At 35.3% G+C, this 24,525-nt stretch overlaps 2 protein-coding genes across 4 annotated transcripts in view; one reads left to right on the top strand and one right to left on the bottom strand.

The window, feature by feature from the left end:
* LOC123307814 (WD repeat-containing protein 37) overlaps nucleotides 1–17,832 on the bottom strand; it is a 35,867-nt gene extending 18,035 nt beyond the window's left edge. Inside the window, exons 1-4 of one of the 2 annotated variants that reach the window (XM_044890256.1) lie at nucleotides 17,330–17,832; nucleotides 10,821–10,928; nucleotides 10,576–10,764; nucleotides 7,358–7,530 (exon numbers count right to left, since the gene is read on the bottom strand). In XM_044890256.1, coding sequence (XP_044746191.1) covers nucleotides 7,358–7,530; nucleotides 10,576–10,764; nucleotides 10,821–10,928; nucleotides 17,330–17,552 — 693 coding nt within the window. In that variant the 5' untranslated portion in view covers nucleotides 17,553–17,832. Of the gene's footprint in view, nucleotides 1–7,357; nucleotides 7,531–10,575; nucleotides 10,765–10,820; nucleotides 10,929–10,982; nucleotides 11,139–17,329 lie in introns of those variants that run through there. The other variant, XM_044890257.1, reaches the window with a different exon arrangement.
* On the top strand, nucleotides 1,569–3,790 carry LOC123307815. Of its 2 annotated transcripts, none has more exons than XM_044890259.1 (4): nucleotides 1,569–1,977; nucleotides 2,231–2,343; nucleotides 2,443–2,643; nucleotides 2,703–3,790. In XM_044890259.1, exons 2-4 carry the CDS (start codon nucleotides 2,231–2,233, stop codon nucleotides 3,754–3,756), a joined length of 1,368 nt encoding a protein of 455 aa, XP_044746194.1. In that variant the 5' UTR covers nucleotides 1,569–1,977; the 3' UTR covers nucleotides 3,757–3,790. The 2 variants fall into 2 exon arrangements, with proteins under 2 accessions (XP_044746194.1, XP_044746193.1); XM_044890258.1 differs by lacking the exon at nucleotides 1,569–1,977 and adding an exon at nucleotides 2,011–2,164.
* Nucleotides 17,833–24,525: the final 6,693 nt, after the last annotated feature.

Raw genomic sequence — 24,525 nt, 5'->3', positions numbered from 1 at the left:
TTTGTAGAGTTGGGTTACTGTCATATATTATCTACTTCATATCCAGATGAATCTGTTATTCCTTTGAATTCGATTAGCAGACCTAAATTTCCATGTCAAACCAATATATACCAGTTTCTTATCTTTAAAATTTTTTATTCCAAATAGAGTATTGTATTTCAGATATTGCTGAGAGAATGTTATTTTTTCTATTGAAACATGATCTTTTAATGAGGAACCAGCCCTGTTACTCTTATGCAGGGTGAGTCTTGCTTTCGTACAAACATTTTAACAGTAGATTCTTGAGGTCGAAAGAAAGACTTTTTTTATATACCATTTTTTCCGTGATGAAGAGATATAGCAATTTTAAGTTTTAATAAGCTGTGCCACCCCTAGAAAAAGAAAATTACCTTTAGAATAACTGGTTAAATCCACTACACATCCGTGAATCTTTTAAACAGAGTTGTATTCAGACAAAGTACCCAATTTTTCAAATTTCACAGATACTTCTTAATTTTTGAACATCAAATTACTAGACAACGGCTCATTATACGAGAAGATATGAGTAATACTTCTATTCTACAAAACGTTCAAATATTCGTTAGATAGTGTCCAACTTGTTGAGTTCCTTGAATTTTTGGTATTTTTATGGTACATAATGGTCATAATGAAAGAACTAGAAGACGAGGGTGATATTTTGTGTTCGAAGAAGATTAATCAAATAAATGAAAAACTATATTCCGAAATTCATTGCATTCCATAAGACCGTTTGTGAGGTAGAAAATAACAGCTTGTATCTTTTAAACCGAGCCGAATCGGAAAAAATTGTAAAAAAGTGTTTCTTTTGACCTCAACTTACTATTAAAATATAAGTACGAGTCAAAGACTCACCCTGTATATTATTAAATGTTGACCCACAAATATTCTTAATTGATTATTGAGCAGATTTACGAATGAGGAAATCTAATAGTTGCGAGGTATGATGTGTACACATTCACGCAATATAACCATAGATTAACTCAAGAATATAGATGAGCTACTCTTGTATCTGGCGCCATCTGTTGGGATGGTACACTAAACACGAAAAATTATTCTAAAATTTTTAGTGAGATCGTAACCACTCATGAATGATCGTAATCTGTACTGAGTTCGACACGAATAATGTCCGTTTCACCTAACTTTTCATACAACTAATTGAGCGGACTATTTTTAGGAATTCATCATCATCATCATCATCCAGCTCTCTGCGTCCACTGCTGGACATAAGCCTCCCCCATTTCTGCCTTATTCTAATTTGTTTGCGCCAAGCCCAACTCCAAATAACTTAGCTAAGTTTCGAACATTGGCGGTAAGGCTGAAGAAAAGTTCGAAAGATTACGTTTTTGATTAAATCTTTTCCATGGAAATGGATTCGAGATGATTCGTATCAGCTCTCATTGAAAACAATTTCGGAATCAACAGCTAATGCGAATCATACTCTGATTTTCCTTTGGAAATTTTTCAAAGATGTTTGTCTGGTTTGGATTATTATTACAAGAAAATTTCCGAAAGTTGATTTTCGTCTGATGAAGGAGTCTGATGAAGGAGTCTGATATAAACTCCGAAACGTTACTATATATAATTATAATATAAGTTCTTCTTTTCAGTTCATTGTCAGGCAACAATTTTTTCTACTTTATTTGCTCTTGAAAAATTAGAGCAAGAATTTACGAAAGAGCAAATCGTTTATTTCAATTTTTCAATTGATTTTGTTCCAGAGATTGGGACTGAAAACCCTAAAAAGTTTCAGAAAATGCAGAATCCTTCCAGATTGAATTGACACCAGGAAACGTATCGCTTGTTTGGTATTCCCAATACGGCGCATTACTGAGGCGCATTAGTGTGACGCAGCAAGTTGACGTAGGTCAGTGTCTGGGTTCCAAACAAAGCGGTTTAAGTGAGAGTTGTTCAAGATCGTCTCCAATATTTCATACAATTTTCAAAATTAAGAGATTTAAGGTGAGTAAACGAAATTTTATTATGAAGCGCCATTTTTCAAAATCAACATTATTTCATAAACATTTGTAATAGGCCGAAAACAGCCAGTTTAAAAAAACTTAACCTCAAAATATTTACTTTAATTCTATTCACATGAGCATATGGAGGGTACCATATGCTCTACCTTCTATACATGGGCATTATAGAGGTAATCAGTAAATTTTGCCATTGAAAATTGCTAGTCTTCATTCTGTTAACACTACTTTTATTTCAGATGGTTATGTGTTGGGCCCCTGACTGTAAACATTACAGTGAAAGAGAAACATGTAAATTTTTCAAGTTTCCCAAAGATCCTAAATTGCGGAATAAATGGATGAAACTTGTAAGGTATGTGTACATTCATTTACAGTAGGTATTTGTATATTCATTTACAGTAGGTATATGAATATTCATTTACCGTTATTGATAATTTCATTTTTTCTGCAGGCGGGATATAGAGGCAGGACCATATGCACGCTTGTGCTCATGTCATTTCAAAGATGGAGAGAAAGAAAATTTACCCACATTATTCATTCATAATGTGAATAAACGTTTTACTTTCTCTTCACCGGAGAAGAAGAAGAGATCAATTGCCATATGCACTGCTTCCTCTCAAACTGTGGCTCAGGATGTGGAATCTGTTGAAAGGTTTGTCTGGGTGTGAGCTAAGATTTTTAGAGCAAGTAATGATAATTTTGCAATTACAGAGTTTCACCAGCACACTTTCAAGAGGACAACCAAGCAGCTGATAATGTTGGTACATCTACTTCCACTGTGCTACTGGAGACAGAAAATTTTTTCCTTCAGAAGCGTATTACACAATTGGAAAATGAATCTTCTAGTGGAGCATTCAGTTTCAAAGTTATTGAGAAGGATGATAACTTATGTAAACTATTTACAGGCATTCCTACCGTCTCTATTTTCCTCGCAACATTTGAGCTCCTTGAAGATATTCCATTAAATTATTATTCGGGTTGGAATGTTGAAGAAATTCCAAAAATTGACCAGTTTCTTATGTGCTTGATGAAACTGCGTCAAAATTATCCGCGCAGTGATTTAGCACATAGGTTTGGGGTATCGCAAGCTACTGCGACTAATATCATTATGACATGGATACATATTCTCCATGCGGTTCTATTCAAGCAATTGAATTCACATATACCCTCTCGGAAGAAGAATCAGACATGCCTACCAACAGCATTCAACATGTTTACAAATTGTAGGATTGTCCTTGATTGTACTGAAATAGCTATGACTGTTCCCCGTGAATCAATGAGCACACAAAAAGCCACTTATAGTAGCTATAAACATACAAATACATGGAAGGCACTTATAGGAGTGGCGCCAAATTGGGTTGTTACATATGTGAGCACATTATACCCAGGAGCCTCATCAGATAAAAAAATTGTGCAAGAGTGTGGCATTTTGGAAAATCTCGAAGCAGGTGATTTGATTTTGGCCGATAAGGGATTCTTAATTAGGGATCTACTACCTGATGGAGTGAATGTGAATATTCCTCCATTCCTTGTAACTGCTCAGTTCACACCCACTCAGGTTGAGCAAACGGAATCTATTGCAAAAGCAAGAATCCATGTTGAGAGAGCAATTCAACGAATGAAGACCTATAAAATCCTCAATTTCATTCCAAGTTCACTCTTTGAACAAGCTGGAGTTATTGTTCAAGTGATTGGGGCACTAACGAATTTACAACGTCCCTTAATTGATGAGGTGAAAAGCGATTCTTTTTCAGAGGGTGAATAATATATGTGTATAATTTATATTGTCACATGATATTGAAATCTAAAATAAACAGTGAATTAAAATTTGTTTCTGATTTAATGACCTGTGGATTTAAATACACAGATATGGAAAAAATAATATAAAATCCTATTTCTCTTCTACTAAATCTAACACTATCGTATTCCTTATCTTCAATAATATAAAATTCCCCGTCCACTATGGACGAACAGTCAAATAATGACTGAGAGGATAAGTTCCAACTAACAAACGGAGAGGAATGAAGTTTCATTTTGAGAGTCGCTCTCAAATGCATTTTCTTTTATCGTGAAAAAATTTTGAGAATATCAAAAATATTGTATATAAGGATGAAGTAACAGGCGTTTATACATATTCTTTTTATTAAGGACATTTACAAACATGTCAATTCATCAAATGAGGTAAATATCTTTCCCTATAAAATATTTTTAATATATCGATATTTTTACCCCAATTCTGACATTTTTCTATCACAACAACCTCAATTTTCATGAGGGTCCATACCATTAAATAACACAACTTTCTTTTGGTTACATACAGTTGACCCCGCATTTGATGAAAATATGAATGATTTTTATTCACTTCAGTTCAACCATTTTCATCTTTGAAAATTATATAACTTTTCCTGCTTGCCAAAATCTGCTCTAAATCCCCTTCGCAATAACTATACGGACATTTAATTTCCAGTACAGTGTCATCTCATATCAGGCCATCTGGGCTAGCCTCTAAATACCCACATTCGTCTAGTCACAATCCTGTGGACCTTACTTCCATTTCCAAGCCTATTTTAAACATTTCTAATGCCTCTTTTTCATTTTGACTTCCTCTCTGTATTGTCTTAGCAACTTAGATAAGTCATATCCTCCAAGAAGGGTCTTGAAAAGTGATGGGGGGTATTTGTCCTTAGCACATGCTGACAGTACAGCACCAAAGTGGCTTGCTGTCAATCTATGTTTCCTGACAACTAGCCAGTTTTCATTTCTGTGCTGACCCTTCGTAGCTTCAGCTATAGTCATGATGCTATCTCTGGGCTCATTTTTGCCTTTAATGAAAAAAAAATATTTTTATCTTTTTCCAAGTATTCTTTGGAGAATACAATGTCTTCAATTGGAGTAATGAGGTTTAAACACTCATCCTTTGGTTCTGGTTTTAATAACCAGCTGAAGCCAACAGGCTCTTCCAATTTGCTAACAAACTTCTGTATGTCAGCCTCTGTTGCCAGTCTTTTTACGGCACAGTAATTTTTTATGGGTAGAGGTCGTTGATACTTAAAATTTCTCCTCTTCTGGTCGTTTCTTTGGTGCGTTCAATGAGCATGCCTTATCAGTCACACTGATATTCTTATGCCCAAAAATTAAAACAGCTGCCATGTGATGACAGATCACTTGCCCTCTGGGACAGGTACAAGATGCAGCAACAATTCCGTCTTCTGCATCGAAAGATATCTGAATTTTTTTTCCATAAATCATGCACCCGAACAACATTCCCACTAAAGTAGGAATTTTCCCCTCTTTCCATTTGGCTCATATTTTCTCTGAAAAAACTCGCAATGCTTGTCATTGATAGAACTCTTTTGTCAGCCATCTGAACAGAAAACAATAAATGTTATTACATACAATAGGAGAATAATAATGAATAACAAATCGAGCACATGGATTGATTGTAATATGTCCACTGATGATTAGATTATGTCTCATTATCTACCTATCAAATACTTTTCTGATACAGCTTCTGCTAAAGAAATACGAGCCTTCTAAATATGAATATGTATTTTGATGGGATACTAATACAATTTTTCTCATTGAAGTTAGAGAAAAAGCATTTGAATTGAGTAATATCTATAATATATAATAATAATCATATCTATAATAAATCTATATAGATTTATTCTCATCATCCTAATCATCAGGATTTCGAGAAAAGACTAACATAACTATTAGACTAGAAAACCTCTATTTTTTCAATGATAAATAATAATATTAACAGAAATACTTACTTTGGTTTATTCTATGAAGGATAATGCTTCACGAAACACGTTTTCTTTAACTCAAAAATGCCTTCACAAATATGATAGAACTCACCTCAACAAATAATACTGAAATGAGGTTTGTTTGGAACCCAAGGCCACAGAAATGGAGATGTGACGTCACCACTAATTCGCCGTGAAGAGTGAAAGATCAAAAACTTAATGTTCGATAGAATCACACTGTCGAGTTGTCCGTATCCATGATTAATTCGTTGAAAATACTCAAGTTGTCAGACCAATCGTAATTGAAAGACAACTGGTGTTTTCACGATAGTTATCTTTGGTTTGTGATTGGTCAGATAGTTTGAAAATTATATGAGTGGATCTGTCACTAACAGTTGGTCAGCCTTATTATAATTCTGTTTTCATTTTTAGGACCATAACAAATATATGGGAAATTCAATGACCATGACTCACGAATGGATCGGTATTCAAAATTTCTTTACTTTAGTTTGTCGACGAAATCGCTGGAACAAACTAAGATGTCTAAAACACTGGTGTGTGCACTTGTCACTTTTTGCAAGCATCAACATTTCAGCAAATCGGGGATATGGGATCAGTTGCTTCGTTCTATCATTGTTCTACCAAAGGAAGTCCAATGATACTCTCTCGTTATATTTTGTTTTGCGTTGATATCGAATATCGATCAACGAGTGTAAAATATGAACCCGTTTTGTCAGCTGTTGTGCTATTTGTGATTTACAGTTTAATTTTCGTTGTAAAAACAAATCTGTCAATATTTCAACACTATCGAATAAGGGTTCGAATGAGTATTTAGTGTTCTTCTTCAAGATAATTTCCGTTTGACAACTTGAATTCGTGAGGGGGTAATTCAATAAGATTTTAATAAAACACAGTTGATTGGACAAATATCCAATATATTCAGTTGACGGAATGGAAATTTTCACTGTATCTACTAAGGAAGAATATTTGAAGAACAGATCCGAATAGATTTATGTATTTCTGATTCTCAATACATGCTCACAATTCACATAAAGTAATTCCAATACAGTTTCTTTGAAATATTACTGAAGTTGCCATAACACTTAGCTATATCGGTCCCGAACGTTCGTTCATCATGATTTGGTTCTGACTCAAATTCCAACAACACCGAACTCCTAACTGTAGTTCTTGATTGCCCATACAGAAAACTGAACTTACTGAACGACATGTTGAATAAATGAATATTCTACACCTCTGTCTCGAAACTAATACATTTTCACACACCAATAATCGCTTATAAATACAACATATTCGTAAGTCGTAGGAAAGTATTCAAATTATTTTCAAACATCAATTGACAATGCTCTGTCAAATTCTAAACAGCGCTACCTACAGTGGGAAAAACGAAACTGATCCCATATCCCCACGAAATTAAAAACAAAATCGAATCAGTGAATACATCAGAGTTTTAGACATCTTAGAACAAACTAATTCCTATTCTTCTATGAAGGCCCATTCCCTTTTCGAATAGGGGTTGTCGATGACTTTTTGAACTCTCTCAGTTCCTTTATAAAATTATTCAAGTTCAAAAGTAAAGCAAATTCGCAATAAACTTACTGGCAGATCCCAATTTAGAGCAGCCTGCCAAATGTGCGCCGAACAGTCGCCACTAGCAGTAAGAACCAGATCTTTGGATGGATGAAACCTAATCGAATTAACAGAGCCTGTGTGGCCCTGATATTGGAGTAGGCACCTCGTTGATTCTATTCCCCAGATATGTGCACTATGGTCTGAAAGAAAGGAATATTGTATAGTTTTATAGAACCAATCAATCTCTTCTGATCAGGGTTTTATGTCCTTATTCAATAAGAGTTCTAGTATCATCTCTTATATTTATATAGGGTGTTCCAACCTTGAAACGACGGTCTGTTATGTTCAAGAAATGACATTGTTTTGTCGACACAATATCTGCAAAGTGTGACTTCCTCATTCTTCTGGAGAAAAAAATATGAAATTATCTCTCTATTTATTAGCTTACTAGCTGCACCCGCCCGCTTTGCAGGACGAATTTTTCAGATGAAATTTATCCATACAGTAACAATCTCCTTAAAGAGAAAACACTCACACTCACAAATATCACTTCATTACTGTGCCATCTGAATGATGTAAGGATCAATTGAATTGCGTTCCATCTGCAGATGAATGATCGCTACCTCAAATATAACGGCAGAAATGTGTAATGGAAACACTTATTTTCGTTCCTCAAGAAAATAAAAAGTAGAATTTTCCGTAACAGCAACAAATAATACCAGTCGATCTCAAAATAACAACAAAATATCGTTGTAGAAACCCATATTGTCAAAGATCAATATATACTATAGATGGAACACCTATTTTCGTTTCTCAAAATAATAGAAAGTGGTGGGAATTTCGGTCAAACCCGTTAATCGAAATGCAAAAACAAAATACCGTTGTAGAAACCCCCATTATGACAGACCAATATACAGGGTGTACCAAGTTCGAGGGCCTATTAGACGTTTCTGGAGAACTGGACCTATTTGAGATCTGGAAATTTGGATTATGATATTGTTCGACATTATCTACTAAAATATTCTGGAAGCATAAGCACTTTCAGTTATACAGGAAATGAAAGTAAATTTTTCCAAACAAATTTTTTTACTTTTTCTTCACTGATATGCAAAAATATTCAATTCTGAATTTATTTCTGTTCAAATCGTTGCATTTGTCCAAATAGTTGTCAAAATATTGAGGAAAAACTGAAAAAAAAAAGGAGATATGCGTATTCAATATTATGTTCGACATTCCTATTCTAAATATCTCATAAACCGTTTTCACATTTTTGAAGTCGAAGAATGTGTATATTTTCTGAATTTCGAAAAACTTGCCACAGGGTGTTCAAAATGATGTGTCAAAAATGGGGATAAAGATTTGCCCATAACTTTCGTTTTGAAATTAGAACCATAATTTTTTATGATTGCGTTGGGTTCTGTGAAGAAAAATACTGATAAAGTTCTAACATGTTAATGCTCCTAAAATGAATAATTCCTGAGTTATTCAGGATTTTCTGAATCTTGATCCCCATTTTTGACACAACATTTGGAACACCCTGTGTCAAGTTTTTTGAAATTCAGAATATATGTACAATATTTCCACATTCTTTGACTTCAAAAATGTGAAAACGGTATATGCTTAAGATATTTAGAATAGGAATGTCGAACATAACATTGAATACGCATATCTCCTTTTTTTTCAGTTTTTCCTCAATATTTTGACAACCATTTGGACGATTGCAACGATTTGGACAGAAATATATTCAAAATTGAATACTTCATATCAGTAATGAAATTATTGGCAAAAAAAATTTGACAAATTTATTTCCATTCCCTGTATAACTGAAATTGCTTAGGCTTCAAGAATATTTTAGTAGATAATGTCGAAGAATATCATAATCCAAATTTTCAGATTTCAAATAGGTCCAGTTCTCCAGAAACGTCTAATAGGCCCTCGAACTTGGTACACCCTGTATACTATAGATAGAACGCTTATTTTCGTTTCTCAAAATAATAAAAAGTGGTGGGAATTTCGGCCAAACCCGTAAATCGAAAGGAAACAACAAAATATCGCAAGCTCTGAGTAAGCTCTGATTACCCGAAGCGTTCACAAACGTACTTTTAATTCCTCAGAGTATGCTCTCTGAGCATGACCATACTCATACTCTATTCTCGGAGTAAGTTTATGAACACACCCAGGGTAGGTTTGCTATTTTCTCTTTAAAGAATAGCCGGCGCTCGAAATCCGAGGAAACGTTAAAAGTCATAATACATGGACTCACTGAGATCAAGAGGTTAGATGCGTTAGAGAGAAATGGACTCATGCGTTTCAATCGAAGAAGAGAAGAACAGAGTCCGTGTGGGCAATGACAAATCATATGATGGATGTAAATATGTGACAGACTAGGTCCACAAGGTGTTGATAAGAGTACGTTGAATGTTTGAGTGTTATTCTCATTATATTTATTCTTGAAAGAAACTCACACATTTTTCGATGAAATTCATTTCGAAGAATTATTAAGGAATTACTGTTTGCCTGGTTGAAAATTTATTGAGGAAAATTTCCGCATTAAGTTGTGGGTCTGAAAAACATGGTTTATACATAATATGTTCATTTGAGACTGAATATATGCATATATTGATATACCAGTTTTGTTGGCTATGGAAATAAGTATTTCCATTGTTTCATTCTTAAGAACTTTCAACTTTTAAAATTGAATCGTTTTTTATTGTTAGAATTCCGATCAGATTATGACGATTCATTGGATAATATTTCTTGCATTTGAGATAGGGAACTGTACATTAACATGTATCTATTAGTTCTTAGCTCTAAAAAAATAACTGAAAAAACTATAACAGCATTTTTTCTCGCGAATCAAGTACAATATAACCTCCCTCTTATTCAACCAACCCACCAGACAGAGTCCATGTTATTTATAAGTCTATCGGATTTTCATAGAGAGCAGATTAGTGTGAAATGTGTGTGTATTTGAGATGCACGGATTGCTTACAATTATAGGCACGTATGATAATGGCAGCACGTATGTGAACATTGGAAAAGTTGCTCCCACTAGCACTGACGGCCGATGCACATATATGAATGGGAATGGGACCCACTTCTGTATTTCATACGCAGAAATTAGAATTTTTGTAAATCTATCCAGATTATGGTTGAATGATGTACGCAAGGATTTCACAGAAAACCATATCATAAAGGCTATACAAGTATATCAAATATCGCCAGAATATAGTAGGTATACTAACCAGCAGATGCCGTTCCAATAACTGGTACTCCAGGTCTGGCAACTGATACTTCCCATACTCCATCTTTATGTCCACAATAGTCCTTCACCAATGTACAATTCAAACTAGGAGTCTTGAAACTAGAAACTATCTTACTGGTTTGAGCTTTCAATTTATGAGCAGTTTTCGATTTCTGTGATGCGGCACTCACTAAAAAATACCGGTTATCAGAAAAAAAATCGAAATCCAACAGCCACTCTACTCACATTTCTTACTTAATACTTTCGATATGTTGTTTTCAAAGTCTATACAATCCGGTTTATCATAAGAGTCCTTTTCCAGTTTCTCATTCAACAAATCAATTTTGTCATGTACTGTAAAATAGAAAATTATGATTAGAACACTTTAAAGCTTTCATTGAGGTGAACCTTTGATGTTTTCAACTCCAGCAAATTGGACGTATTTCTTAGATTTATTCTTCGGGGAACTACAATATACATCCGTTTTGTTATTCCATGATTTTTTTCGACAAACATTTTTAAACGTTGTTATCGCACAACCCATTTCAAAGATATTTCCACGTAAAGTATTTACTACTTAATGTCATCTCTAAATAAACGCAATTGAGATGTGAGACAATTAAAATGTGATTTGAAGTTACCTTTGCTCCTGGTTGTTTGAAACGAAGACGAATTCAATAACATTAATTATAATTTCTGAACATCAACAATTTCACTCGAGAAGGTTATTTGAGAATTCATTCGAGAGTATAAAGTACATTTCCAGATAGGAATTTTTGTGATCGTCGTTTCGCGTAACTATTCGCTCGTGAAAAACGTAAGGCTTCATCGAACCTTATTTCGGAGTTATCTTCGGAACATTGTCATTCATATCATCAGAAACGATCATTGGCTCAATCAATCTGTATATAACCCGTTCAATTCAGACATGTATCTAAAATCTAGAACTCAATGATGAATGAAGATCAATGACTTGATATCGCATCTATCGTGAAAAGCTTTTTTACTTCAATTTGTGTCTACAGGGTGAGTCATGAGGAACTGTATACATTCCTATCACGTATAGAGGCTTTTCAGGTGAACATAAAATTGTCATCAAAAAGTAACAACTACTATTGAAAAAACTTCGAAATATCATAACATTTGAACGGTTATCTCGATTCCTTTGATATTTATTCTTGAATATTATTTTGAAAACAAATTCAGAAATCTGAATATACAGGCCTAGTTCTAAATATTCCGGTTGGTTGCGTTTTCCGCTAAATATACATCCTGTATATACACGGTGTTTCCTAAATGAATGTCAATATTTATGGTGGTGATTCTTGGGCCCATTTTAAGAAAAAAAACTTTATATGAACATATGTTCTAAACGTCTTACCTTTTGAGATACAGGGTGGTCAAGTTTTCAAAAATAAATTAATTATTATTAATATCTACAATACCACTTCAGATATTTCAATGAAATTTGTCATACATGTACTAAAAAAATTAAATCTACGTATGTCTCTGCATGGTGATATCGTCATATTTATGCATCGATATTGTGATGATCATGCAGAGACGGTTTTTATTGTTTCAAGCGGAAACCGTGAATCGGATTGAAAAAAGTCAAGTGATCAACTTTGGCAAGAAATTATTGGGAATTTCAAAAATAATTTTTATTTCTGGAAAAATCTGTGGCCTACCATCAATGCCAAGATAGGTAGGTAAAATTACGTACGAACGCTACTGGTGGAAATTAAAAACAAAGTGATACATTAAAAAATGCCTCTTGATTCATAGTACATGTATGACAAATTTAATTGAAATATCTGAAGTAGCATAGTAGATATTAATAAAAAATGATTTATTTTTGAAAACTTTACCACCCTGTATCTCAAAATTTAAGACGTTTAGGACATATGTTCATATAAAGTTTTTTTGTTAAAATGGGCCCAAAAATCTCCCCAATAAATATTGACATTCAATAGGGAATACCCCTTCTGACGAAAATGATGTATTTTTTATGAAATATCTGAAACGTCACATTTTGAAATAACCATTTCAACCGTTTCCCAAAAGAAATTATTTTAAGCACTTAAAAATGGAAAATAAAAATGGTTATTTAAAGTTCAAAGCATTTCATCTTTTCAAATGCTTTTCTAGGTTATATTTATTTATTCCAGTTCTATGATCAAAACTACAGAAATCGTTAAAGCTCTTTTATGAGCAGATATTAAGCTGCGTCTGGACTTTCAAGACCTACTGGGATGTCAATCATTTTTGAATGGAGTTTCTGTGCTCGAGTTTTGAAAACCACATCGATAAGATGGCGGCCGTCAACAGCGATACACGGATGAAATCGATTTCGACAGTTTTTCGGCAAACAGCGAGCAGTATGACCCCGATTTCTTCGGTTATTCGCTGCTCGAGTTGTGGCAAGATATGTGGACGATGTTAACAGGTCTTATCTTTAAGATTGCCCAAAAGAAGATAGTCGCAGATGTTCAAATCAGGTGAGCGAGGTGGAAACCACGCGTGACCTCTCAGTGAAACCAGTCGCCCCGGGAACATCCCAAAACAGCTAATCAAATCTGAACTGTGTAAGCTGCAGCCACATCCTGCCAAGACAAGATGGCACCCAGATCGTGTTCTTCAGAATTTTTCTCAGTCAGGCTGTAGGAAGGTTTCCAACATCGAAACGTAACGCTGGGAAGATACTGTGACAGAGATACTTTTCTCCTCTAAAAAGTAAGAGCTCTGAATTGAGACAGCAAAACAAATTGTCAATTCAGGTGAATAGAGTAGCCCACTCCGGAAATTTTGCTTATTCACTGTTCCACAATTGTGAAAATGTGCCTCATTACTACTGAAAAAAGTGAGTTTTCGTAAAACGTACGAAGAACAAAGCCCCGATATATTCCGGTCCAAATCAATACCGACTAAAAACTACACACCCTAAGGAACGGAAAGAGCACTTCCGCACCTACCTGACCTCACCACAGCCCGAACAACGACCCTTCGAAACATGTCATTCGGATCTGTCGCATTCTATGCGAGCTACTGAAAATATTCAATGATCATAGAATCATCCCTTTAATAGGACCCCAATAGCTATAAACGAATAAAGGAAGCATGATCACATCATTTCCCAATTCTTTCATGAAAGGAAAACATACCTCCATATTTTTCGGTTGCAACATCAGAATGGATACAGGAGATCCTATTCGATGGTCGCAAGGTCCCCTGAATTATTTTGAAAAAACTGGTTTACAGAATATATAAAACATACCAATTTTCCTTTCATGGATAAAAATGGCTAGCAAAATATTCTCTCAGCACTGCAGCAAAGTTCTACTTGAGAACAACCATCGTGAATTCGAAATACAGTACAGACTCGATAATCCGGAGAACGATAATCCGGATATCTTACTAGTCCGGATTGACGTCAAGATTGTATTATGTACCTTATAATCCGTATATCGCAAGACTCAATAATCCGAATTTGCGACCGTTGCATAAGTAGTTACAGGTTCTAACTTGTCTTAACCTGATTTCTAAACAAAAACACTCATTTGTATTCTTATTATTTTGACGGTCAGACGTGTTTTGGTATATTATAATAGTGCACAATGATAAAGCGGAAACATGTTACTTTGTCTATAAAACGAAAAAGTTAGATATTAGACAAATTGAAAGATGGTGTTAGTGGAAAATATGAAAATATTTTACATTGGGATTGCAATGAGCAGAAGAGAATAATATTGGAATTACTTATATGCTGCTCCTAAAAGATATACAGGAAAAAGCTTTAATTGAGCATTCTTCTACTCTTACAGTTAAAAAACAACGTAAAATATCTAATTATTTCAAATAATACATTTGTGTTGGGATTTTGAGAATAAAACCTATATTTATTTTAACCGTTTTTAAATTGCATCTCTACTGAATTGTAAGACGCGATATTCCGGATTTCTCATTAATCCGGATTAGCCCTAGCATTAATTGATCCGGATTATCGAGTCTCTACTGTAACTGCCAGAATCCCTAAAGCACGACCAAGAAGGTGACCCAGAACTGAAAAATGTTACTAGATTGGAAGGAAAAGGACAGAGTCAAAAATGGAAAGAATTGAGTCATCTGAATCCTAGGATGAAGTCCTACTGGACACAGTGGGATTCTATCGTTTTAGAGGAAGGACTGCTGAAGAGGACCATCGAGAATGACGAGCGTACCGCAGCCAGAAATCATCTGATAATTCTTGAGATTTGAGTGCCAGAAGTATTAGAGAAACTACACTATGGATCTTCTGGAGTTATTTCATGCTAGAAAAGGTAAGAGGGCGTTTTTACTGGGTCAACTGCAAGGAAAAAGTCAAGGACCGGTGACGGAAATGCAAACTATGCGCTTCATCGAATGGCCCGAGGGAAAATCGTAGAGCGCCGATGAAACAGTTCAACGTAGGCAGTCCTCTGGAATGATTCGCCATAAAACAAAGATGGAAATAGGTACATACTGATGGACTATTTCACCTAATGTGTTGAGGCTCATGCAATTCCAAGAGGCCTCGACAGTGGCGGATGTGCTGACCAAGAAGATGTTTTGCCGACTTGGTGTAACACTCGACCTACATTCCCATCAAGGGCTTAATTCACAGTCCAGCCTGTTCCATAATATATGCGAATTGTTCGAAATCAAGAAGACAAGGACAACGGCCCTTCGCCCAGACACAGATGGCATGGCCGAAAGAATGAATCGAATTATAGGAAAATATCTGTCTGAAGTGGTCTCTGATCATCAGTACAAGAATAGACAGAACAGACACCAGCCTGTATTATATTCTGTCGAGAAATAAGGTTGCCTTGTGATCTGGAGTTTGGATGTAAGCCCGGAATGAATATAGCTGGTGAGGACTACACTACATTCACGACGAACATGAAGAAACCCATCTGATAAGGACGTCCACACAGAAAGAGAAGCGGAAGGAGAAGAGCTTCAATCAATTTTATATGATCTATGATACATTCCCTGAAAAATAATAAATTGCTGACTTGATCGAATTTCTCCTTGATGAGGAGAATATGTCTAGACCAACACAAAATGATATGAAGTTCTCACACATTTTTGTGCCTTTTGCACCTATCACTTGTTCGTTCGAGCTCTTTCTGTCTTGAAAACCAGGACAGTTCTTGAGTTGAAACTTGGAACGCTAAAATTGACTTTCGACAATATTTCTGAACAATCAATCTTATAATGGACGACATTAAAAAGGAATGATAAAGAAGCAATAACTCTCCTCATTTCCAAACTCAAATATCCAGTTCGCTCACACAAGATTGCACTGTCACATACTTGGGGTGGATACACTCCATCAGTCTTAAACAGAAGGAACTTCATGAATCTTCTTTGAACGCCCTCCTTTTTTTTTCTTATGCACTCATATATGGGACTCCACACCACACTTCGAATGAATAACTGCATTATGAAAGATTTTAAGACAGTTCAACTAGGTGAAATCCCTACACTTGCTAATCATGAACCCATACACCTTAGGAAAATCCAAAACTATCTGTGAAATGTGCTCATTAGGTGAAATTAATTTTTTTAATTGCAAACTTTTATTGATTTTTTTTTGAATTGGAAAAAATCTTTTGTCAGTAGATTCTATGTATGAAAGTGCCTAAGAAGGTTCAAGTTTCAGATCTGTAACTTCAAAGACAAAAAAGTTTCAGAATCGTCAAAATCTCAATTTTTGTTTATAACATGAAATTTAAAAATGATTGGCCGATTCTGTTTTCAGATTGGGATTAGTCATGAACAAAGAGCTTGAAAATGTGTCATCTATTTTCTTCTAGCTGCTATAGTTCATGAGATCCCCTCAGTAGACAACGAATTTTGCCCATCCTGTACATAATGGTTTTGCCAAAAAAACATTTCTATTACTTTTTCTCTTTTCAATCTGTTGTACTAGCTCAAATGAATAAAGCACAGGTGTTACAATTAACTAAATCATAAAACTGCAGGTTGTGTTTAGGATGGCGTCTAAGGTATGGTATATCGGAAATATTTTGGACCTTAGGCAATTGTAGAACGCTAAGAGTAGATCAAATTGCCCAAACTATGACAAGAAGCTACACCTTCCCTTTCATTTCATCAAAAAATTTACATCAACTTCATTGATATTCATCAAGTATGATATTGACACTGAATCTGAAGGGCTTAGATATAGATAAAATTTAAATGAATACTGTGCGAAATAATGTAGCTTCATGCCAATCATTTTCATTAAAATTTTTCAGTAGCTCTGCCGAATTTCAAAGTTTATGTGACCTCTTTTCAAACAGCAAAATGCTTTGCCTTGGTTTTCATCCTAATTCCCTCAATTTGGAATTAGGGATTATTGATAAACCTTCACGAAAGGTCTGCTGCAGATGAAATTAACTACTGATCCCATCCTTCTAAATTCTCTGTAGAAACAGAATCTATATTGATTTGTTTGGTAAAATAAAGATGAATTTAAAAGTATCAGAAAGTAATATGAACGATCTTCATCCAAAAGAGAGGACAGTGAAATTGACTTCTCAACTTCAATCTTAGAACATAATATGCATACAACAAATACTTAGTTAATTATATTCGTCACTTAGTGAAACAAGGTTATATCTCGAATATCAAACATATTGACCAGTAATAACTGAAAACATCAAAAGTCACCTGAAGAAATTAAATTTGAATTGATGAATAAAAAGGTTTGTATTGTGAGAACTACTTACAGGTTTGATTTTCCTGATAAAGTATGTCAAATTCCTTTTCTATTTGTTTGAATAAGGCAAGCAATTTGGATTTATAAGCAGGAGTAACTCCATCGTTTTCCATATCTATTCGTGAGGAAAGGAAAAAATCTCCTTCTAGTATACTGCTGCTTGCAGGACGATTCAGAACATTTCTTTTGGTTTTTTGAGTTTTTCCTGTTATCGTGTTAGTACTTGCTGACATAATGAAACAGGAAAGTCAATTCACTCTCTTCAGGAAATATTTGACATGAAATTTTTCGTTTGAATATTTGAAATCAACAAAGAGAAGTCTCGATAACCTCGAACTTCAAAACTTTAGCAATGCTAAATGTGATCGGCACATTTTCCAGCTACATGTTATTGTTTTCAGTTGAATAATGTACAACATAGAGAAAGGGAAAGTGTGTTTTTGTTGTAGAAATAACAAAATCCTTTTCAAAATATCACTGAACTTCGGACAGAGGGACAGAAGACAGTTGACAATATTGACATTGACGTAACCCAATAAATATGTCAAATTTCAGAAACACGGACCGCGTTCGGCAATAGCATCCGAGAGTAGACGGCGTAGACTGATGTTTTAGTCACGTGACCACAGATCGTACGAATTTATCGAGATTCATCTGAAATAAACGAACGGTACAGAGGGAAGGGCGACTGGTGTTCTGTGCTATGTTTTTTATCTGTTATTTTTTTCATTATGTCCCATAAGAATGACTTGCTCATTGGGCAATAAAGATAGTCTAGGTACCTACTATATCTTCAATCTTGAATAATTCTCACCTCTTCGTTGACATAATTCAATATTTAGAAAAATGGTTTTCTTCAACATACATTTTATTCATGTATAAAAACTAACCACACAGATAATAGAAGAGTAGAGTCCAGTTCATAGGTATTTACGAATTACAAGACGATCAAAAAACTTTGCAACCCATAGAGACAATAAATATTCCGAGCGAAAAGATTTTCAATTAGGATGATATAATGTCTGAAAATTTTAATATAATGAAAAATTTTACGGCATACAGACAAGAGACAATTTTTTATTTTGGAAACAGGTACATAATTTTTTTCACAAAAATGAAATCAACCTAATTCTTCTCAACTCTTTCAGTGAAACATTCAATAACAATATAAACAATATCGATAAGCAATATCAATTTCGATGATCAATTTATGTAACATACAGGGACTTCATCTTTTCTGGAAATGACGAGAGAGTAACTATGAGTAAGCTCGAGAGTAAGTATCTTAAAAGTACAAATTGAAATATCCAGCAGCTATAAAAATGAAAACCAATGTTATAAGTAATTACTAAGTAATGTTGAAATAATTATTCAATACTTTTGACAATTCATTATTAAAAGTCACTTCCAACCACTTTCGAGAATCGAGAATCCAAGTTCTAAAAAACTTCACTGTCTTTAACGTTAAAAATTTGTGCAGTAAAACAGTCTGGAGAAAATTTAAAACAACGCCACAGTTTATTTTTTTTGTCTTTTCAAATATTGAAATAGATTTTCAAGATTTTGCAGGTTCTTTGTGGGTCTTGTTTCAGATTCGGGGTCAATTGTCGTTGCCGGCTGACGATTGGCCAGGAGTCTGGTGACTTGGAAATCCATGGTGGTCCAGTCCACAATAGAGCGGTGTTCAGTATAGCTGAGTTGAGAAGAGTCCGAGACAGGCACAGTCCGCTGGATTTTCCTTGCCGGAAACGTATCTCCTTTGTACAATTGGAGTTAGGTCTTGGATGAGCTCAACCCTGTAATAGGGTAGCCCGTCCTTCCTGCGTAATGGATAAGATCCCGAGAGAGAGACTGTTGAATCCATCCACAAAGTCGTGGAGAGTATCTGTGTATATAATCCATATAGAATTCGATGAGCATAATTAGTTAACTTGGCCAAGATTAGAGATGCTGGTTCAAGTCTCGAAATTGTGAGGATATTTAAAGGCGTTAGGTACTTTTGTTTTCGAGCAGAGCATTGTGACTTTGGATCCTGTGGACGGTGAGCGGACGACGAGATAGAGGACTGCTGCCATGTGCCATGGCAAGTTGAGACTGATGTTGCACCATCTTTCTGTGATTTGAGGAGACAGTGGTTCTTCCCATGGCAGTTTCTGGAGCCAAAGTTCCTGCAACAACATTTTGGCCATGATCGTGACAGAGTGACCGAGTGGATCAAAATATTCGTGGTCGAGGTGCATAATTTCATACGAGAGGTCAAAGAGGAGAAATATGATTAGTGAACGATGATAAAATTCCAACTCAATTATGCGGCTCGAAGGACCAAATGTTCAAAATCGGGGGGGATTAAAAAAAAAAGTACCTAGTGGACTGTATTACCAGATAATTGAGTTGGAGATGGTATCGTAAAACATTTATTATATATCGTTCACAATCCTAAAATGAATAAGTTACCTGCATGAAGCTAATACAGTAATAAAAACAAATATGTATCAACGTTTACAGTGAGAGCCCCTTTGATTCCATCAGAAAAACGGAAGGTTAGAATAATGAATTTTAATGAAAAGGCTGAATTGTTATAATGAAATAGGCCAAGAGGTGAAAACTGAATTGTCTAAGTATGATCATCAATGAGAGATATATAAATAACGTTGGTCTTGAAGAGTGCAAAAACTTGTCAATGAATACAACATTTACAGAGACGGACTGTTTACAAGTAAGCACGATTAAAGCGTCCATCCAGAAAAATAGAAGATACAATTGATAAATTATGTGAGGTACAAAACGAGAGTACTAATGAGGGAACCCACCAATCGAGAATACGAGAAACTACATGTACCTACATCGAGCACGAGAACGAATATGAGAATATATCAATGAGGGTACAAAGTATAATGAGTGGATGATACCAATTGAGAGTGTACACGATTACCAGAGCACAGTGGCGGCTGGTCTGTGAGGACTATAGGGCTACAGCCCCCCATACAAGAAATCAATCCTTTTATGCTACGATTTTTAATGAAAATATTACATTCCACGGTTATTTATATAATTTATTAATGTAAAACTTTCATGCGACTCCTGCAGTTTTGTTTATTTCAATCATAATCTTGCAGTTCGTCCCTGCATGGGCGATGAATCGTATAGCCCCGACTTCGGGGAGTCGACTTGTGTCGGTCGTTTTAAGGAGTAAAAGGGCTACGATAAAAGTCGCCCCTATCATCCGTTTCAGGCACAGATTACAGAGTTTCAGGTTTCAGTCAAGCCGCTGCCCGCTAGCGTATAGACAACCTAGCGTGTGTTCGTATTTGTTTACGTTTTGAAATCATGGCGGACAATAGTGTTCAAAATATTTTAAAAACTGATTTCGCGAGGCTATCGCTGGCGGAAAAAAGCCGTATTAAACTGCTGGGTAGACCGACTCCCGATTCAAATTTAACCCAGGCAGATAAAACTCCAAAAACTTCTTACGCAAGACGATTCTCAAGACAAGTGATAACGTATGGGCAAGGGCAGGATTTAGAGATTTGAAGCACCTTAATGAAAAAATTAAGAAGCATGAGCTATCTGCCAAGCATGTAAATTGTTCGACAGAATTAGCTTTTCTGGTTACGACTAATATCGCTGCTCAATTAGATTAGATTTACCTAATTCGAATGGAAATGAACAATCCTACTTTTGAAAATAACGCAATTTGAGTACCTGAAGAACAAACAAGGTGAACAAAGTAGTTATTAAGTATTCAGAACAAAACGAAGGAAATTTGCATAAAATTTAACTATTATGTATATATAAGTCTACCAAACACCTACCGACCGAACAAACATTGAATTTGTAACCACTTGCCTTTTGAATTCAATGTATATTTGTGAATATCTAAATGCCTATATAGTGCCTATATAGTTGAATGAATTCCAATTCATTTAAGTTAATCTGTATGGACAAGTTCCAGATTTTCAGATCATTTAAAGTGCATTGCATATCAGAAGGCCGTCAACACACATATTTTTATGTTTATTTATTGTGAAATGATTTTCATATCCGCAATAAATATTGTTCAGTTTATAATTTGATATTTTGATCAAATCGTACCGGAAACTGTACAAACCTAAATAATAATCACTTATTATGAGTTCAACAGAGACAAATTCTGAGCTGTAGTCAGAATCAATCACAGAGTACAAAAATATATTGACGGAAGATATTGTATGTGGCTTATAGCCACAACTATTATTAGTTTACTCAATTTTTTTTGTGTTCCTATTTTTTTTCACGTGTAAATGCGCCAATGAAATACTTTTTTCTCTGAAAAATTTAAATCTAAGGATTGAAAAAAAGGCACAGAAGATCTAATTCACACTATTATGGACACACATAATATCTATCTTTCATCGAAAAGAAAAATATTGCCAATATACTTTTTCACATGTAAAATACAAACTACAAACTTATCGTTTATTCAATTTGAAGGCATGTATCTTACCTGGAAACGTAACAATGTTGTTTGAGAATATATCAGGTATCATACTATCATACAAAATAACATAATCCATATACTTATTCAATATTAAGGTATGCATCGCATACCATATAACATAGTTTTAATGTGGCTAAAATCAATAATATCAGTAGGATTGCGCTTTCAACAAAAGGATTACATATATATCACATAAGTTATTGTAATAAATAAACCAAATATAAAATAACAATATTGAAAATAAAAAATATTCAGTCAGATTCATTAAATAGTTTGGTCAATTATTTTCAAAATATTCTCAAGAGGCCCAAGAGGGCGTATACACAACCGCAGGTATACGCATGACGCCATTGGTCCGAAGGGACGAAGAAGGTATGGAGCTGGGAGGGGGAGAGGTAGGCGGCCCATAATCAAAGAGTATCAACAGAGACAGTCTCTGGTATCAATACTCTTTGCCATAACCTTGCAGTACTTTTTCAGTATTGATTTAACCTAGATCGTGTTTACAGTAGTGACAGGTTTTCGAATATTATAAACATGGCCGCCGTCAGGACCGGCAAACCGGGCACCCTGCCGGGCGGCACATTCTGGGGGCGGCAAATCAGTTGATACCAATTTTTTCGCACCAAATGTGAAAAGACGAACATTATTAATTATGAGGATAAATTCAGATGCATACCACTCGACGATATGAATATCGACAAGTGTTACGATCTGAATTGAGCTAGCCAATTTGTCATCGTCAAGGCCCCCAAATGGAGTACGCTCCACCGAAGAAAAGCAGATGCTGACCATGGTTTCGGCCTCATTTGGCCTCATCAGAGCAACATAGCTATACATGCAGTTTCCGAATCTTTTTTGAATTGGGTTGTCAATTTTAGGTCAATCTGACATATTGAATCTAATTTTATTATTTTACGTTTTTCTGCTTTTGTTTTCTCTTTATTTCAGATAAAAGTTTCTGGTATCTTGGAGAAGACCTTCTGGATTTTCCTTTTTGTTGGAGAAAGAATCAATTTTTGCAGTGCGAGATGCCCTTCAATATGGAATATTTCAGCTTATTTCGTGAACAATTACAATCCACTACACTAACGGGGAGAAAGGGTTTTTTTACTGAGGTTTTTCCCTAAGCTCTTGTATCATACACCAATTTGTATGGTACCCCGTTACGCTAACCTCTGCTAAAACTGTATCTCATACACATGCTATAATTATTGTTTGGTGTTCAAGATTGTAATGCTCTATATCAAAAGAATATATATATATATATATATATATATATATATATATCTTACTCTGCCGCGAACCGAGCGCGTCTCAGACTTCTCAGTTCATCATGCGTCCGACGTTCGGACGTTCGCAAAGGCGAATCGGCGTACTGAATTAGGGAAAATATGGGACATATGCTATTGTCTTCGTCTTGGTTTCTATCTGGGGGGGATTGAATCGGATACCGTTTCATGTTGGATGGCGCTGTGGGTAAATAATACCCACTAGAACATGACAACATTGAATAAAGTTCCATCAATTCCAAACGTTCTCCACCGTGGAAAAATGCTATGTTGCTCTGATGAGGCCAAATGAGGCCGAAACCATGGTCAGCATCTGCTTTTCTTCGGTGGAGCGTACTCCATTTGGGGGCCTTGACGATGACAAATTGGCTAGCTCAATTCAGATCGTAACACTTGTCGATATTCATATCGTCGGGTGGTATGCATCTGAATTCATCCTCATTATTTTATTCATTGCCGTTAAGGCACTATCACTTTTCATTATTATTAATTATTAGAGTGAAATCGAAAAGGCGGCTTTTTGCGCTTGGTCGCCAAACAATTCACATATGTTATTTTCAAAGTATGTTCACTTAAACAGAAACAAGGGTAATACCGCCAGATGGAAAAAGATCAAAGATGCCGCATTCTACTGATAAATAACTATCAAAGTCAGCCTGAATATATCTCCATGCAGCAGCGCCCACTCACTGCCCCTTTTTTTGCTCTCTAGCCAGTCGGTCTCTTTGATAAACGTCACAGACTGTATAGTTTTTGGGACGGATTCCAAGATAATTCAGAAATAGTTTTTATATTCTGTTTGCCAATCTGAATTGGAAATGTTAATTTCTAAGAGGAATTTAAAATACTTGAGAAGCAAGAGTATTCTTTACAATAGTAGGGGAGACTAGGGAGCATTGATACATGGGGAGGCTTGATACAGGCTTATATCCGCGATCTGTAGCCGTTTTCAAAAGTATTATACTAGTGAACACTGTTCTTTGGCAGAGGGCATTGCGTGACGTTAATATGTAAGGCTAACAGTAGTTTGTTTGTGAAATATTCAACGAAGAGTGTTTCGAGGTGAGAAATTGTAAGTTTTTACTCAAGTTACCTAAGGGTTTTATGATCATGCATTAATTCTTCGGCATAAACAAACATTTCACTGGGAAATATGCATAAAACTACTCAATTTACAGTTTTATTCGCTTTTCAAAATATATGGGTATAAGATGAAAACATAAATCACTTTAAAAATTGCTTTCGGGGAGGTTTGAGACATTTGTCGTGGGGAGGCCTGATACATGTATAATCTTCAAAAAATATTCCGTAGCTAGTTGGATAGGCCTACATGAAGGCGTCTTCACCATCCAACATATCAAAGGGATTTTTAAAAACCGTACAATCCCCATATATTTAACGAGGCCGACTTTTCTTGTGTGGAAGTGACTAACTGAC

The sequence above is a fragment of the Coccinella septempunctata genome, chromosome 2, assembly GCF_907165205.1.
Source record: "Coccinella septempunctata chromosome 2, icCocSept1.1, whole genome shotgun sequence".
In the NCBI taxonomy this organism is placed as follows: Eukaryota; Metazoa; Arthropoda; class Insecta; order Coleoptera; family Coccinellidae; genus Coccinella; species Coccinella septempunctata.
This window is presented reverse-complemented; position numbering and strand designations above follow the sequence as displayed.

Excerpts from the sequence above, each read along its gene's own strand:
- LOC123307815 (XM_044890258.1), top strand. The coding sequence starts at position 2,132 with ATGCTCTACCTTCTATACATGGGCATTATAGAG. Across the intron at positions 2,344-2,442 it reads AAATGGATGAAACTTGTAAG|GCGGGATATAGAGGCAGGAC; the intron begins GTATGTGTACAT and ends TTTTTTCTGCAG. Across the intron at positions 2,644-2,702 it reads GATGTGGAATCTGTTGAAAG|AGTTTCACCAGCACACTTTC; the intron begins GTTTGTCTGGGT and ends TTGCAATTACAG.